Source organism: Anolis carolinensis, unplaced genomic scaffold, assembly GCF_035594765.1.
Source record: "Anolis carolinensis isolate JA03-04 unplaced genomic scaffold, rAnoCar3.1.pri scaffold_9, whole genome shotgun sequence".
Taxonomy (NCBI): domain Eukaryota; kingdom Metazoa; phylum Chordata; class Lepidosauria; order Squamata; family Dactyloidae; genus Anolis; species Anolis carolinensis.
In genome coordinates this window covers 24,756,310-24,775,149 of record NW_026943820.1, presented here as the reverse complement: position 1 = coordinate 24,775,149, position 18,840 = coordinate 24,756,310, and the positions used below count along the sequence as shown (strand labels likewise).

General features: G+C 40.7%; 1 protein-coding gene and 1 long non-coding RNA gene across 4 annotated transcripts in view; one reads left to right on the top strand and one right to left on the bottom strand.

The window, feature by feature from the left end:
• The window catches only part of gan (gigaxonin), a 38,896-nt gene extending 23,636 nt beyond the window's left edge, over positions 1-15,260 (bottom strand). Inside the window, exons 1-4 of one of the 3 annotated variants that reach the window (XM_003222967.4) lie at positions 14,907-15,260; positions 4,565-4,679; positions 2,574-2,924; positions 954-1,171 (exon numbers count right to left, since the gene is read on the bottom strand). In XM_003222967.4, the coding sequence (XP_003223015.1) occupies positions 954-1,171; positions 2,574-2,924; positions 4,565-4,679; positions 14,907-15,082 (860 nt within the window). In that variant the 5' untranslated portion in view covers positions 15,083-15,260. Of the gene's footprint in view, positions 1-953; positions 1,172-2,573; positions 2,925-4,564; positions 4,680-5,764; positions 6,249-14,906 lie in introns of those variants that run through there. The other 2 variants (XM_062962031.1, XM_062962032.1) reach the window with 2 other exon arrangements.
• On the top strand, positions 6,253-13,698 carry LOC134293693 (uncharacterized). The gene is made up of 3 exons (XR_010000656.1): positions 6,253-7,295; positions 11,186-11,325; positions 13,580-13,698. It is a non-coding gene; the product is annotated as an uncharacterized LOC134293693 (long non-coding RNA).
• Positions 15,261-18,840: the final 3,580 nt, after the last annotated feature.

Below are 18,840 nucleotides of genomic sequence, written 5' to 3'. Positions count from 1 at the left end.
AAGAAAAAACATTTGTTGTGTATGAGGACGTTGTCTTTTTTGTTTTGTGCTCTGTGTATGCTTTTGTTTATATAATTGTAGTTTTTTCCTTGAATAAAAATAAAAGGGTGGAGTAATTTCCTATCAAGCAATATTTTCTTTATTTGGAGGATTATGCCACTTGATTCCTGCTGTGTAAGCAGAAAACACTAATTTAGTGTATTATATCTTGTGCCATACTCTAGCCACATGTGTCATACTCAAGGCCCGTGGTCCAAATCTGGTCCATCATGTCCTTTTTGTGGCCCTCCAGGTGCTAGAGTACAACACCTATATTTATCAAGCATTAGACATGACTAGAGTTGATGGGAGTTGGGATACAGCCACATTTGGAAGGCTACTGTTTGTTTCGTTTAGTTAGGAGAGTGAGGTTTGGATTGAAATACAAAGCTTATGGATATGATGCCTGACTTTACAACATTCTTTAACCTTGCCCCAACCTCAGAACCACAAGTGCTGTTGAATTACAATTTCCATTATCCTCAGTCCACATCATAGATAAAAAGCAGAGGTGTCAAACTTGTGGATCTTCAGATGTTTGGGCCTCCAACTCCTAGAAGCCATAGCTAGCTTGTCTAATGGCCAGGAATCCTGAGAGCTGAAGTCCAAAACACCTGGAGGGCCACAAGTTTGACACCACAGATCAAAAGTGATTATATTTGGCCTTCTGCCTTCACGGATTTTCATTTCATGGATTCAATGGTCCTTTGTAGCCCTCCATGAAAATGAGTTTTACACCACTGTTCTAGCACAAAGATTGGGATCACATTTATGCCAAACAGAAGAAAATTTCCACGTATGGAAATGGATCCAATCGATATATATTTTTTTAAAACTGCAGAATGGTGCTATATTTTAATCCTAAATATACAAATCTATCAGTAAGATCTGAAGGGTTTTCCCAAGCTACTCACACTCGTTCTTCGCCGCCAACGGTCACAATGCATTCCGAATATCCTCTGGGTTTAAATGAAGCGAGCATGGCTTCCCCTTGCTGGGGCTGTGTGAGGGGGATGTTGCTGCACTCTTTGACAATCTCCCGGACCAAAGGCTCGCTCATCATCTGCTCCCGCAAGTAGGCACAGTCCAGCCCTGCTACCCACACTGCTGACATCGCATCCTTCATGTGAACCTGGAGAGCCAGGGAAATATTTCCAGAATGAAAGAAGCCAACCACAGAATAGCCACACTTGCATGAAATACCATATTTACTCGAGTATAATGCACCATCAACTCTAATGTGCACCTCAATTTTCAAAACCCTGAACTAAAAAAACTATTTGCTGGTGAATGTAATGCACAGTGGCAAAAAATACACTCTTTGTAATCTGGTCAAAAAAGGTGCTCATCACTGTTGCTACCTACTTAGAATTCCTTCTTTGAAAAAATGTTAGAATACCAAAGCTTGCAGCAATGGAAAAGAAAACCCTGGGGTGTATCTATGCTGTAGAATGAATCCACTTTAATTGCCCTGGCTCAATGGCATAAAATCACGTGGTTTTACAAGGTCTTGAGCCTTCTTTGCCACAGAATGCTGGTGGCATTGGGATAATGGATTATAACCTGTTAGGATCACAACCTAATGGGATTTATGACCTGTTAGGATCATAACCTATTGGGTAGCAGAGTTTCAGGAGTGTTCCTTGAGTTTATTGGGTAATGGACGATCACTGGGCATGTAGATATTTTGTTTCTATTTGATGCTTTCAGCAGATAAAGGTTCAAGCTGACTTCTTTTAAAATAACGTGTTTGTTTACTCCTAACTTCATGCAATCACTGGGCATGTAGATATTTTGTTTCTATTTGATGCTTTCAGCAGATAAAGGTTCAAGCTGACTTCTTTTAAAATAACGTGTTTGTTTACTCGTAAGTTCATAAATTGAAAGAAACAGGTAGTACATTTCTTATCAGGTTAAGCTTTAAAACGTTTCAGTTTGTATCTTTAAATTATAACCTTTAACAGTCTCTTCAAAACTATATTGCTCTGTACAGCTCTCTTTAATAACAGTCTACTTCCAAAGAATTTAAGCCTCAACTGTCTTCTAGCTCCCAACACTGGCTTCTGAACTCAAATAGACCAAAGCCTCAACTGTCTTTTAACTGTCGTCCATTCTCAACAATCACTGAACCAGTCACATGGTCTGCAGTCCCTCCCACTGTCTTAAAGTATATAGAGCTAAGATAACTGCAAACCAAAGACACACACTTCAGGAAATAAACCGACACATTATAAAACAGACAGACATCAAATAGAGGAGGCTTAAGAAGGTTGCTATCCTTAACAAGTGGCATGGCAAACTAAAAATCCTAAGATTGCATAACACTGAGCTGTTGCAATTAAATTTGAGGTGATGTCCCCCACACAGGAGTTCCAGGCACTGAAGCAGCTTTCCCTTTTGTTTTGTCTCAGCACTAAGAATACCATACTATGCGAATCTAATGTACACCCTAATTATGATGAGAAAATTTAGTCACAAATGGTGTGCGTTAGATTTGAATAAATAGGATAGATAGATAGGTCTCAACCATGTACCTTTCTTAGCTCAGGATCATGGGAAATCCACCGGATCACAGCTTCAAAAACATGTTTTTCATTCCCAACATTCAGTTTCTCCAAGGACAGCACCTCTTTTAGTTTCTGAGGACCAAGTTCCAGGAATTCCTCTGTGCTGCTGACATCTCTGAAATGTGTTTCCAGATATTCGGAGGCAAGATAATGGACATGGTGCAAGCAATAGTGAAGAGCAAAGTCCCGGATCCCAATGCAGTTTTCAGCAGCAATGCAACCCTCGAGGAACTCACAACACAGAGTTTTTAGATCTGTGAGCAACAACAGGTCAGCAGCTTGTACAACATCCTGAATGGTGTCTTCACTTAGCCTGATCTGCAAAAGGTTTATTAAGAAAACAAAACTTATCATCATAGCAGTGGTTATATTTTCCAAAAGTCAAGTTCCAAACGTGACAAAAGTGATACCCAATACCTGTCACTGCAACTGCCCCCTCATTATAGTGCAATTTCACAACATCTCTAGTGAATACATAACAGCACTGAAAAACAAAGAAGTGTATTATCTGATTCAGCTATAACTTTCTCCTGTCTCCTTTCCAAGTATAAAAAAGGTAAAGGTTTCCCCTGACGTTAAGTCCAGTCATGTCTGACTCTGGGGGTTGGTGCTCATTTCCATTTCTAAGCCGAAGAGCCGGCGTTGTCCGTAGACACCTCCAAGGTCATGTGGCCGCTGGCATGACTGCATGGAGCGCCGTTACCTTCCCGCTGGAGTGGTACCTATTGATCTACTCACATTGGCATGTTTTCGAACTGCTAAGTTGGCAGAAGCTGGAGCAACAGCGGGCGCTCACTCCGCTCCTGGGATTTGAACCTGGGACCTTTCGGTCTGCAAGTTCAGCAGCTCAGTGCTTTAGCACACTTCGCCACCAGGGCTCTGCGCTTCCAAATATGCTCACTTTAAATGTCTATGTTACCTATGGGACCTGTGCCACTTCCTTTTGATTATCTACACTATAAAGTGCTTCACCAAGTCAGAACTGGCCAACATGAGCCCTGTACTCTATATGTAAGTCACTAGATGCTGTTAGAATGCAAATCCAAGTAGCACTAGGCAGTACAGCCAGTGGTAAGAAACGATGGGAATTGTCCCCAACACATGGAAAGCTATACACTGCCCATCTTTGACTTATTGATCTCTATACTTTAAAAAAGAACAATACAAAATTAAAAGCAATTAAATACAGTGTAGATTTAGGTAAAATTCAAATGTAGTAAGGTAAAGGTTTTCCCCTGACATTAAGTCTAGTCGTGTTTGACTCTGGAAGTTGGTGCTCATCTTCATTTCTGAGCCGAAGAGCCAGCATTGTCTGTTGACAACTCCTAGGTCATGTGGCCTGCATGACTGCATGGAGCACCGTTACCTTCTCACCTGAGTGGTACCTATTTATCTACTCACATTTGCATGTTTTCAAACTGCTAGGTTGACAGACGCTGGGGCTAACAGCAAGAGCTCACCCCGCCCCCAGATTTGAACTGAAGACCTTTCAGTCAGCAAGTTCAGCAGCTCAGCAGTTTAACCAGCTGCGCCACCGGGAGCTCCTCAAATATAATAAATACACTTAAATTAGCCTTTAAAACTCACATTATGTTCCCTGTAGCCAGCCCCCATCAGCAGTCTGGCTGCTGCTCTTCAGACCAACTGAAGTTTCTGAATAAGTAAGTTCACAGTAGTATTAGTGTGGTGCTCAAGAAGTCAAAATAATACTTACATTGAGAACTAATACATACTTCTACTACAGAACATCAATAGTGCTTCAAAAGAAAAGATCAATGCATTTTAGCACTAGCTACAAGATTCCCAGGAGCAGCAGGTATGAGAAGGTCCATGAAAAACCAACCAACGACCCGCTGCAGTCTATTTTCTGCCTGTTTATATATGTATTTTAAAAGTGCAAATATAAACAGAATTCCTGAAATGCAAAGGCAGATAGGATTACTCTTGTAAACACAAACCTGACCACTGAAGATGTAGTCTAGAATCTCTTTCATAGTGTCAACAGATATCCCCTCAAGTTCAATTTTATACATGGAGCCATCGACCTTTGGAGGATTATAGTTCAATTTTGTTCTGAAATTAGAAAAAATCATTGCTTTTAAAAAGTGACGGGATCTAGACAGGACATACATTCTTTCTTGGCATTCTGAATGAGTTGACACTTATGTGACCATCATAACACAGCAAAACGGAAAGGGAACCTATCTTGTCTGTAATTTGGGGACTATGTGTTGTCAAAAGCTTTCATGGCCGGAATCAGAGGGCATAACTGCAAAAGGAGCAACTCGGATATTCACTTCTAAATATTCTCTTTGCCATCACAACTTCCCCTATACCCCAGGGGAACACATACATTGGAAATAAGTTTGTATAAGTAGATAATGTATGTATACTGTACAACACTTCTTCCCCATATGCCTTTAGGCATAACAGTAGTCTGACTTGCTTTCTTGGGTCCAACCTGACTCTAAACCAAATTACAATGAAGCCAACTTATCCCCCTCCCCTCATTAAACACTGCATAGACTTCTAAGCTGCCAGAAAACTAACTCTTTTTACTGATCCCCAATTAAGACTTTTAAAATTGATTTACATAAAATAGTGTAATGAATTTCTTCCCCTCTCAGGTCAATATCAGTTTTGCTTTTTGAACTGCTTAGGGGCATGATATTTCCTATCAGTACAAAGAATCCCAAGACTGCCCTTTGCTATTAAACCCTTTCTTCAGACAGGAGATGGGATTTGGTTCTCTCCCTGCCCTTTCCTGGTCACACCCAGCCCTTCAGCAAGGTACATTAAAGAGGTGAGCTTCCACCACACCTTCCTCTGGGTGCTAATTTTCCAGGAGTTTTGCTTACACATTCACTTTATAGGTGTTTTGTATAAAATGAGCAATCTCAAAACTCGAAGGAAATAAAAACAAATCCTTGCAACACCTTTATATAAATACCAGTGTACTTATCCTTACTTCAGTTCACAAGAGCTGTTACCATGATTAATACTAGTTTCAAGTGTTACTCCATCTCTCCCAGATGCATTAAGTGGATAACAGTGTCATAAAACTTGCATGTCTCCAAATAAAATGAAAAAAGGACCCATATATAAGTATCCCTTTCTCCCTAACCCTTTTTTCAGGTTCACAGATTGAGTAATATTACCTTCTCTCAACTCTGCAATCACATTTAATTCACTGTAGTTCCACGTGGAACTAAACAAAAGACTTCTTAATATACAGCCAGGAAAACACACAACAACCCAGCATAACCCAGGTTTAAACTCATAAAGCAGTCATAAATAAAGGGTCCTTGGCCAAACAAGGAGGAACAATTTCTTCAAGAGCAGCAATTTAGAAGACACTGCAAGACCATCTTGTGCTGTTTACTTTTTCTTTTAAAATAACACTTTGGACCTCTAGGGTTTGTTGAGTCTCTCTTGTTTTGAGTAGGAGTTCACAATCCATATAGCCTCCAAAGATCCCAGAATAGAAAAAAACATTCCATTCTAAAGTCATGCCAACACTCCAAACATGCATGTTGTTGTTTATTAATTCAGTTGCTTCTGACTCTTTGTGACCTCATGGACCAGCTCATGCCAGAGCTCCCTGTCGGCCATCGCCACCCGCAACTCCTTCAAGGTCAAGTCAGTCACTTCAAAGATACCATCCATCCATCTTGCCCTTGGGCGACCCCTTCCTCTTTCCTTCCATTTTACCCAGCATAATTCTGTCCTCTAAGCTTTTCTGTCTTCTCATTATGTGGCCAAAGTACTTCATCTTTGCCTCTAATATCATTCCCTCCAGTGAGCAGTCGGGCATTATTTTCTGGAGTATCAAACATCCATATGTACTCCTGATTATATAAGTGCAGATTTCCCTTTGCAGGTGGAAGCCCATGGACCAAACATTTCAACCTTCACCTGATGTGCAGTCAAGCTTTAGTAAGCTCTAATATTAGTAGAATGGTTTCAAAGGTAAAAGTCAAGCTTATGTTGACACAGCTCATGTCTCATTGTCAGCTAATCTCTGAAAAAAATGTTGAAAAACATCTTTGCAGAGATGGCAACGCCTGGACTGGTAGCAGAGTAAATCCCCATTGCTAAAAATATTCATAAAACCAAGGAGCTAAACAAAAGTAGCCTTCCTTAAGTAAGCAAGTCCTTAACCGAATCATAGTTTCCCCCAGACGTCAGACCAACCCAGTTTATGAAGAGCAAGAGAAAAGAATTGGAGATTTAACATGAATTTGCAGAGGCCAGTTACTGGAAAACTGATGGAAGAGTAAAAAATGCAAAAAAAGTCTCAGAAAAGCAACTAAGAGTTTCAATTGAGGCTGTGTTGGCTATTCAGAGCTTAAAGTACATATTTAGTATCAACACAATTAAAAGAGCAGCAAATACAACACCAGTCTTTCCAGCAGGACAGGAAGGTATAAAACGCTAGAGAAAATAACCACCACTTTCTAAAATCAGTGTTCCTTCAAACGTACAGATCGTCATTTCAAAGACTGTCAGACAACTTTTGCACTTCGAATTCAGTCTGCAGCAACTGAAGAAAGATGAGGACAAAGGAGAAATGTGTAAAGTGAGATAAAAACTAGGATACATAAGTTTTTTTTGGTGAACTATCGCAAGCTGGCATCACTTTCAGCTGAAATTAAATAAAATTCCTCGGTGTCTTTCTGCTTTAACTTGGTGAGTTATATTCTGGAAATTATTGGCTTCTTTTCTCACCAGGTCTAACCCACAGCTTGGATCTCACTATCCTATGCTGTTCTAAATTGCTCTATAACAGCATGGTACAGTAGCAAAAAAAAAGTAATTCCAATAAAAATGCTAACACATCATCCACAGAAAGAGAAATACCCAATACTTACATTAGTCAAAAAATCTCCCAAGACAATCACAGTGTGACTGCCATTATCACCATGTTACGTTCTCACATAGGCATCAGAACTTATCTTACATCATCATTAAAATGCACACCCACTTTCTACAGTGACTGAGCATTTAGTCATCAGTCTCCTTGTAGACTTCAACAAAAGAAATAAAAATGTTATAAAATTAAACAATGCCAAATAGGAAAAAGAAAGGAGTTAGAGATGTAAAAGTGTCCACACCACATTCTTCAAAAGATAGTAACACTTTAAATTTATCCATGCCTCTTTCATGCAAGAGAAAGTTAAAAGATGCATTCCAGTTTTCCAGGAAAATATCATTACACTCAAGCAGTTTGATCAAATATGTCGCTAATAAGGATGAGATTGCTTTAGACAGATATATAAAAAAAACTGATCACCTTTTGCATCCCTTTGCAGAATAAAACAGAGAAGCCCCTAATTGGACTGCTTTCTGTATCTCATATGTAGTTATTACTTGAGAAATTAGCATCTGCACATGGAGAAATGGGGATTACCCTGACATGATGTGCCATACGTATTCTGCAGCAAGGTCTGCAGTGCAATTAACTGGTCTCCCAACATTTGCAACTAATTTAGAACCATAAGAGCCTGACAACAGCCCCAAAGGAACTCATGTGAATTCACTAATACGGATTTCCTGCCTAGCAGAAATTGGGGCAGGCTAAAAATAAAAAGTCACACACATCTGAGATCAGGCCACATATTTCAACAGCTATTCTTAAATTGACAATTTATATAGTCATACTGAGGAAACCCCCAATGGCGCAGTGGATTAAATCGCAGAGCTGCTGTCATAGACAGAACGCCAGTGAGTAAAGCAAAACTCAGTTTATTGAGATTACAGAACTAAAAATGCCCGTAGGAGACAAAGAACAGGGCAAACACTTGACTTCAGTGTGATAGGTAACACAAAAACAACTCAGATTGAGCTTAAACAACTCAAAGGGGAAAACCGGGTTAAACAGAAGTATAATCCGGATTAAATCAAAAGTGCTTACTTCAGCCTGGCAAACAATGCAAACAAAGGAGGATCAACAGGAGTCAGAATGTAAATAACAGACTGGTAGCAGATTCCTCTCTGCTACTCAGAAACAGCAGGAGACTAAACCAGGCTTGTTTATTCCTCCCTGCAGCGAAGGAAAACGTGGTCGTAGTCAGGATTCAATTTAAGGTTCAACAGCCAACGATATCCAGGTCCAGGCTCAGCAGTCAGGGAAACGGCAGTCAGCAGGGTCCCAATCCGGTCCAGAGGTCAATAGCCAAACATAGCCGTCTAGGAATCCAAAGGTCTCACCGATAAGCAGCAGAAGGGATAATCCAGAATCGAAGTCAGTCAGTCCAGCGTCAATCCAGTGTGAGTAGGTATTGCCCGTCAAAAAGACGACGGAGGTCCAAGGTATCCAGCAACGAATCACACCCGTCTTCAGGAAGTTCCCCAACAAAAGCCCAAGCGTCCGTCCAGATTACCTTGCCCAACGCAATTAGACATTGATCCCAAACCCCAATTTATCCCAGTTCAAGCTCCTCATCGCTGTCAGCTGCCATCCCAATTCCAGGCGCCCCAAACTCATCATCCTCATCAGAGCTAAAGCACCTTTGACTATGCCCCACAGCATCCCCAGCTGTGGATCCCGCTCCATCCCTCCAGCCAGTCCATGGGTCTGATCCTGCAACCCGCCACTCACCTCCCATGCTTTCATTGCCTGTTTCCCCAACACCCAAATCCTCCCTCACACGAGTCCATTCCATGTCATCCTCCTCCGAGCTGGCCATCTCTTCCTCCAAACCCTCAGAAAAACCCTCAAATGAGTCCTCATCTGTCGGGTCTGTAAACAAATCCCGGAGCCGTTTTCGTTCACGCTCCTCGAAAGAGTCTGACTCTCGAGGAGTCTTATGCCCCCTTCTTCTATTATCGGAGCCCGAAGGCTCAACCATAACAGCTGCTGAACTTGCTGACTGAAACGTTGGCGGTTCGAATCTGGGGAGTGGGGTGAGCTCCCGCTATTAGCCCCAGTTTCTGCCAACCTAGCAGTTTGAAAACATGCAAATATGAGTAGATCAATAGGTACCGCTCCAGCAACAAGGTAATTGTGCTCCATGCAGTCATGCCGGCTACAGTCAACACTGTCTCTTCAGCTTAGAAATGGAGATGAGCGCTAACGAAACTCTCTGAGAATCACTATTGTAGATCAATGCACGCTGACTGCAATCAAAATAGAAAGGGGGGAAAACAAATCCCAAAATGTTGCTGCCACACCTCCCTGTTGGGATAAGCTCATTTGTGTTTTGCTTCCTCACAAGAAGGAAATAACAAACTCTCACTCTCTCCACATTGCATCACAGTAAACACTGCACTGCATCCTGTAATAATAGGTATATGTTAAGACCTAAGGTGTCCAGTCAGCTTTTAAATAGGCGTTGCCTGTGTTATTTTATTTAAAGGGGCATCAACATGCATTTAATCTGAAGCAAGGAACTGGAGAAGAACTGCTCAGTTAAAATAGTACAAAAGACAGCTTCTTTGCCTTCAAATATTAATAGTATTTTTTCAATGTTTATGCAATAGGTTGTGAAACTCAAGCCTCAGCTTTTAGATGTCAGATCTCCTGTGTCGCAAAAACAATCAACCAAATTTCTATGTTTTTAAAACACGAATTTATTGTCAGAAAAACTATATATTGTAGGCAGGTGAAACTTAGGGACTGTTCAGCAGAAAATGATGTAAAGCCCTTACTCTGTAGGTCTTTTTCTGTTGAATTATGAAAGGAAACATGACTTTTGGAGACTGAAAGGGCCCACCAGCTTCGGATGATGTTTAGACATCACTGTATACAAATCAGAACACTTTCAGGAAGCTACCTTTTAATTAATTGCCAGCCAATCCTTTCTCAACTCCCGATCATCATAAGAGTTACCACTCCAGATCTTTGCAAATGATCCCATGTTGACCAAATTCCACTAGGAATGCTGACAGTGACCTCTATACATAATGTTGGTAAACAAATTATGCACCTTCCTATGTCCCTTGACACCCCAAGGGAAATGGAACATGAACAGCATGTGAATTGAGAGCAGGAAGGGAACAGAGCCAAGACAACACTCAGCCAAAGTGACGCTACAAGTTAGTCTGGCGGAGGGTCAGAGCCAGGCTTCTTCTTGCCTCTGAATCATAACAGCACATGATTTTGCCTGCTCATAGGACAATGTGCTTCTAAGGAGTTAAGAGGATCAAAAGATAATATATACAAGTTAGGACTGCAATGAAAGCATAAAGCTTTAGTCATCTGAGCCTGGTCTTTGTCTACAGACCTATTTTTTGTCTTAACAATATTATGTAGGGTTTGTGCGTTTGTCTTTAAATGTTCAATAAATGTGCACGGAGAAGCAGCAGGACTGGGTGGGGCAGGGAGAGGAAAAGAGAAAAGGGAAGGACTCACTAGGCTTGCTAGCTAAACAACTGGGCTAGACAGAAAGGAGATAATTCATGAAAGCAGAGAAAGAAAGATCTGAACCAAGATGTGACGGCTATTAACAATTATTGTTCTTGTCTTATACAGCTCTGAGTTTTTAAAGCCTGCTTTATGTATATCTGATTTTGTTTCCCTTAAATTCCTATTATCCCCAATTGCTGTCCATATTGGTGATATTCAATGGTCGCTGAAGAAAAACGCCTTGAGAGCTGTGGTTTCTACAGTTTCTACCATAGGCCTAGATATGGCCTGAAGATGTGAACAAAGCCTGAGGCTAAGCAAGCATGGATCTGATTAGGTTCTGGATGGGAGACATCAGATAATGAACTCAATGTAAGCTGCTGTTACATTTCATGTTGGAAGAAAAGTGAGAGATAAAAAAACAATATTCTCCATATCCTACAATTTCCCCCAGGGGAAATCAAAAGTTTCATGAATTAAACCCGTGGCCTTTCAGACATGTTGGCCTGTAACTCCCGGAAGTGCCAGGCAGCATGGCCAATGGGGAAGAATTATGGGAGTTCTCACTGAAAAGAGTTAAATGGTCAAAAATTCCCAACTACCACCCTATAAATGGTTATACCTCAGGACTGATAACTGATGAGCCCTCCAAATAGTTTTGAACTGCAGTTCCTAGGATTTTTCATCTTTGGTTTTGCTGGTGAGGGCCACAGAGGCCCCTTCTACACTGCCATATAAAATCCAGATTATCTGCTCTGAACTGAATTATATGGCAGTTTAGACTCATATAATCCAGTTCAAGGCAGACAATGTGGATTATCTACTTTGATAATCTGGATTTTATTGCAGTGTAGAAGAGGCCAGAGTCCCCCACCCAGTTTATAAACACAATTGATCCCACAGGATTGTGAGTGACTAATATATACCTTATATGGGCTCAATATATTCAAGACTACTAAATGTGGACTGCTTTAACTTTGAACTTTTCAAAATATGAAACCATTCTTTAAAGTACTACTTTGTCTCATTCTGATAGTAATACTTTAAGCAACTGTGAGAAAAGTATGCCCCCCCCCCGGCCCCGTTTTTTTTAAAATAAATGTTTGTGCGAAAGGAAGCCAAGCCAAGCAATCTGTCACACAACTTTGAAAAATATTGGTACTTTGCCATAAAAATAAGGCAGCAAGAATGAGTTTCGTTACTGCCAAAAAATGCCAGTCTTGAATTCTGGTAAAGACTACTTAAGTCAAATAAGGAGATAAGCCTCAGGCATAACTGGAAGGCTCATTTCCTTAATCCTAAAGATGGCCGGGAGGCAGAGCATAATTTAGCAGTTCTGCGAAACAGATACATATGGGACATGCTCCACAAAACTTTCCTACTAGTCAGGCTTTGAGCCTCCTTATGAAGAGAAAAAGCGAGGTATAAATAATAAACATAGTAATAATTTTTAAGTTCTGTGTTTACAGAAGCAAGGTATATCCAGGGCAAACCATCAAGAACGGTTGTTGCCATTTCATCTTATTTAGGATCTAACCACCTCATCACATTAAGAGGGGAACCCTTTAAGAGTAGAAAATCACCTCTCTTATATTGTCACAGTTCGAGTTTTGCCTCCCCATCACACTCACAAGTGGAAACTTAAGAGCTGCCAATACATTCATCTTAAATTCATCATAAGGTCAGTATTTTTTAAAGCAGGAAAAACAACAATATCTGAAAACCAAGAGATCCCTTGCCCTGCCCAAAACCCCTTACATTTAAGTAGACTGACACCAGTTTAAAACCACTTCTTTCCATGGGATCCTATGGTTCTGCCCCAAACTCCATAGGATACAAGAGACAGTGAACCAGATTAAAACCATTGCTTTCTATGGGATTCTATTGTTCTGCATCAAACCCCATAGGATACGAGACAGTGATCCAGGTTAAAACCATTTCTTTCCATGAGATCCTGTGGTTCTGTCCCAAACCTCAAAGGATACAAGAGACAGGGATCCAAGTTGAAACCATTTCTTTCCATGGGATCCTAACAATCTGCATCAAACCCCATAGGATACAAGAGACTGCTAATGGTTGGGCAATGAAACATGATGGGAAACTTTTGATGGTTCCCATCACACCTGTTTTTCAGTTGTAAACATGGGAGTAAAGTGTGATAAGAGGTAGGAGCTCTGAACACAATTGCTGGCCTGTGTTCAGAGGTCCCTCTTTTCAAGACATTTCTACCTTTTTTCAACCCTGGAACACGTGATAAGCTCTGTGCCTCTCAGTGCTTGAAAAGGGGCCAAAGTGTCTTACGGCAGTGAAATTTCTCAATGTGTTAAGGCTGTAAGAGTGAGTTGGTGAAAGAAGCTCTCTTGTGAAACTGAAGTTTACAAGTGATAACTCATTTTAAGAAATCTGACATTGTCCTCATGGCTGGCTGAGGAAGTAACATCTTTGCTTTCTGATGGACAGAAATGTAAAATATTATTTAAAATATTGTCTAAAATTGCCATTAAAAGAATTTTTTTTAAAAAAATCATGTCAGGGGTGCTGTGGTTTTTGGTTATGTTTTGATGGATTTAAACTGTTTTTTAAAAAAAACACTGTTTATATTTAATTCATGCTTTCATGTTTGTAGATTTTAAACCTATTCAGCCAGAAATGAAAAAGAAGAGGACAGGATCATCTATTTTGGCAAATGGTAGATCGGCGTGAAACCCAAATGAGTGGATTGACGACAAATAGTAAAGCATAGAATAAAAAGGCTTTTAGCATAAACTGCTTTGAGTCTCCTTGTTGGGAGATAAAAAGCGGGGCATAAATAAACATCATAATCATCATGATCATCATCATCTGCGAGGAATGGAAGTCGAAAGGCACTATTGGCTACCTCTGCAAAGGCAGTAATGCAAAGTGTCAGAGATATTCTGAGGAAAAATTGGGAAAGCCATGGATAAGCATGTACTGGTAATGCAAAGTTTGTACTTCTGCAATGTGCTTTACATTGGGTTACCCTTATCCTAGTACAGGGGTCCCCAAACTAAAGGCCCGGGGGCCAGATGCGGCCCTCCAAGGTCATTTACCTGCCCCCCCGCCCTCATTTATAATATATTTTATATCAGTTTTAATAATATATTGTATATACATATGATATTGATAATATTATCATTATATACAATATTATACTAATAATACCATATAATAATATTAATTATATGTTACATATTACATATAATATTACAGTATAGTGGTATAGTTCAATATAGTAATATATAATGCTAATATTGTGCTATGCTAATAATACAATATATTGTATGTACATACAGCTGCTCTGAGTCCCTTTCGGGGTGAGAAGGGTGGGATATAAATGTTATAAATAAATGTAGTAAATGAATAAATAAATAATTTTAGTCTGAAATGACTTGAAGGCACACAACAACAACAATCCTAATTAACTTGACTATCTCATTGGCCAGAAGCAGTCCCACACTTCCCATTGAAATCCTGATAGGTTTATGTTGGTTACAATTGTTTTCATTTTTAAATATTGTATTGTTCTTTCATTGCTGTTGTTGTTTTGCACTACAAATAAGACATGTGCAGTGCGCATAGGAATTTGTTGGGTTTTTTTTTTAATTTCCAAATGATAATTCGGCCCCTCCACAGTCTGAAGGATTGTGGACCGGCCCTCTGCTTTAAAAGTTTGAGGACCCCTGCCCTAGTACCAAGTTTGGAAACTCCAACTAGTTCAAAATACGGCAGACAAATTGTTTACAGGAACATCTAGGAGCGAGCATATTACACCTATCCTATAATCACTCCACTGGCTGCAAAATTAGTTTCCGAGCTTAAGCGGCTGAAGGGGAAAAGGAAGGGGCCTGAGGCTGTTAGGAATGGTGGGAGTTGGGAGTCCCAAACGCCTGGAGGGCCCTAGTGGGCCTCTGTGTTCCCGCGCTTTCTCTCACCGGACATAGGGGCTGGCCGCGGCCAGGATGTTGGTCTGGACGGGGATCTCTCGCCCCTCGAGCACCAGGTGGGCGTCGCAGAAGCGTCCCTCCTCGCGGAAGGCGCTCAAGGCCCGCAGGAGCCGCGCCGGGTGCTGGGGGTCGGCCACGGCGCTGCCTTGAGGCCCGGAGGACATCGCGGCCTGCAGGAAGAAGAGACCACGGCCTCGAGTAGTTTCCTTCCCTGCTCAGAAGCAAGGAGGGCCTTGCCCCGCTCTCGTTCTCGTTCCCTCAGTCTCCGCTCGCGCCTCAGCAGCCCGCTCTCCTTCGTGCCGGGCGCCGTCGTAACGTCATCCCACCGCGACGCACTCCTCCTCCAGCCCCACCCCTTAAAGGGCGGAGCTTAGAGGGGTGAGCCGGAGAGGGCGTGGCCAGCCTGAGTGGGCGTGGCCTCGCTGCTCCTGATGATGATGTCAATGAATTAAGGATTTAAATCTCTATATATAAAAGAGTGATGGCATCACGGCAGTGGACAAAACAACAAAAGTAAACACCCCACAACCTCGAAAATTGACATCACAACCCCTCATCCATGCCTCTAGGTTGATACAGCAAAAAGAAAAGAAAAATAAAGTCCTAATTAGAGGGAGAGGAATAATTGTTTTTATCCAATTGCTGCCAGTTAGAAGGCTAAGCTCCGCTCACTTGGTCTCCTAGCAACCCACTCAGCCCAGGGGACTCTTTACCTTAACTACCACCAATTCCTCAATACTTTATTTCCCATACCACCATACTTCGCCACAGCAACGCGTGGCCGGGCACAGCCACATTTACCGATCCTGCATCCAACATTCTGGATTATCCAACGCATTTTTGTAGTCAAAGTTTTCAATACATCATGATATTTTGGTGCTAAATTCATAAATACAATAATTACTACATAGCATTACTGCGTATTGAACTACTTTTTCTGTCAAATTTGTTGTATAACATGTTTTGGTGCTTAATTTGTAAAATCATAACCTAATTTGATGTTTAATAGGCTTCTCCTTAATCTCTCCTTATTATCCAACATATTCGCTTATCCAATGTTCTGCCAGCCCGTTTATGTTGGATAAGTGAGACTCTACTGTATTTACAAATTTCGCACCAAAATATCATGATCTATTGAAAACATTGACTACAAAAATGTGTCGGATAATCCAGAACGTTGGATAAGCGAGTGTTGGATAAGTGAGTCTCTACTGTACTATAATATAATATATTGTATGTATATATACTTGTATACCGCCCTGAGTCTCCTTCAGGTTGAGAAGGGCGGGATATAAATGTCGCTAATAAATAAATAAATAAATAAATAAATAATAAATATAATTTATCTTCTATCTACAGTAGAGTCTTACTTATCCAACGTTCTGGATTATCCAACGCATTTTTGTAGTCAATGTTTTCAATACATCGTGATATTTTGGTGCTAAATTCGTAAATACAGTAAATTACTACATAACATTACTGACCTTCCTTTCTGGGAGTTGTAGTTCACTCGCAACCACAAAAACTGACCTCCACCAGTGATGGACCTGGTCCACTCTTGGCACACAGAACTCCAATGACTAACTCAATCTACTGGAGGGGTTTGAGGGGACTGACTCACCATAGTGGGAGTTGTAGTTTACCCTATAGCCAGAGAGCACACTGATGTAACCCCACCCATGATGCACCCAGAGCAAACTTGCCCAACAGCACAAACTTTAAATACTGACAGAGTTTCTCAGGGTTAACCTGGCATGACGTGAGTTGTAGTTCACCCACAACCTTATGCATTTTGTACAATTAAAAAATTGACTGTTTCAAATAACCCGGGCAATGCTAATAAATAATAAAATCGATTAATGTCATTATTTTTGAAAACTATTGAATCAAACTGGTTTTAGGCAAGATTTTGCTCCAATAATAATGCTGAGTGCACCCAAGTAATATCCACGAACCATTTGATTACGTTAAATAGTTGGATTCCGGCAATATCCTCTTCCTTTGGTTTGTTTGTTTGTTTTTGGTCTGACCAATTTGTCTGGGATCAATTCTGCAGCCTTGGCTCTATCAAGATCGTTGAATTAAATAGCCAGCTGAGTGACTTCAGGGACGCGGGATCAAATCATCCACTCCGGATGCAATTAGGACGCTTGAAATCAGTCCAGCCACTTAAAGGATTGCGCCATGCTCCAATCTGTTGAAAGACGTCTTGTGCAAAGTTAAGCTAACAACACAACTTGTGGGCAGGCAATATTAAAGGTGAGCGATGTTGTTGTGGCACAGCACCAAGATAGCTCATTTTCCTGGTAGGGATGACCTGCTTAAATTCAAATCTATTCCACTGGAATGAAATCAGTTGGTAAAACTTGACACAACTTTTACTGCCACAGTGGAATTCCATGAAATCACGGGAGTTGTTTTACAGGGTCTTTAGCCTTCTCTGGCAAAGAGTGCCGATTCCATAGCACTAAGCCAGGGGTCCTCAAACTTTTAAAGCAAAGGGCCAGTCTACAATCCTTCAGACTATGGAAGGGCCGAATTATCATTTGAAAAAAAATACGAACAAATTCCTATGCACAGTGCACATGTCTTATTTGTAGTGCAAAACAACAACAACAACAACAACAATGAAAGAACAATACAATATTTTAAAATGAAAACAGTCTTAACCAACATAAACCTATCTGGATTTCAATGGAAAGTGTGGGCCTGCTACTGGCCAATGAGATAGTCAAGTTTATTAGGATTGTTGTTGTTGTTGTTGTTGTTGTTGTGTGCCTTCAAGTCATTTCAGAATTTGGGTGAGCCTAAGTCTAAAATTAATTATTTATTTACTTACTACATTTATATCCCACCCTTCTTACCCCGAAGGGGACTCAGAGCAGCTGTATGTACATACAATATATTATATTATTAGCATAGCAACATATTAGCATTATACATTACTATATTAAACTATACCACTATACTGTAATACTATATGTAATATATAACATATAATTAATATTATTATATGGTATTATTATTAGTATTATATTGTATAACATTATAATATTTTTATCAATATTATATGTATATACAATATATTATTAAAACTGATATAAAAATATATTACAAAACTGAGGGCGGGGGCCAGGTAAATGACCTTGAAGGGCCGCATCCGGCCCCCGAGCCTTAGTTTGGGGACCCCTGCACTAAGCGATGGCAGTTAAAGGGGCATCCAACTGCATTACTTCTGAAGTGCAGTCCTAGATTTATTGTTATGTGGATGCCCATCTCTCCTCCTCACCCCTTCTTCGTTTATCTCAACTCATTTTGTTGTAAGCTGGTGTCACAAAGAGGATGTCTCCAAGGAGATCTAAAGGTTTGGAGCTATAGGAGAGTAGATTTTGGTTGGACATTAGAAGAACTTCTTGACAGTAAAAGCATTTGACAATGGAAACAATTGACTAGAGAAGAGTGGGGTTTATTTGTCTGTGGAATAATGTCCAGGGTGGCAGAAAGAGCTCTCGTCTGTTGGGAGGCAGGTGTCGATGTTGTAATTAATCACCCTGATTAGCATTTAATGGCCCTGTAGCTTCAAGGCCTGGCTTGCTCTTGCCTGGGAGATCTTTTTTTGGGAGGTGTTAGCTGCCCCTGATTGCTTCCTGTCTGGATTTCCCCATTTTTCAGAGTGTTGTTCTTTATTTAGGCTTTTCCTTAATCCCTCCTTATTATCCAACATTTTCGCTTATCCAACGCTTTTATTTTTCAGTGATTGCTTTTTTTTGGGGGGGGGAGCAAAATTTCTGTTCGCCTATACTTGAAAATTACCTTGGACCTGCTCTGCTTCAAGATGAGTCTGGGCAGCAACATGCTAAGGATGTTTTAGCTGGATTTTGGGCATTGGGTTGGACTAGATCAGTCATAGGCAAACTTGCGT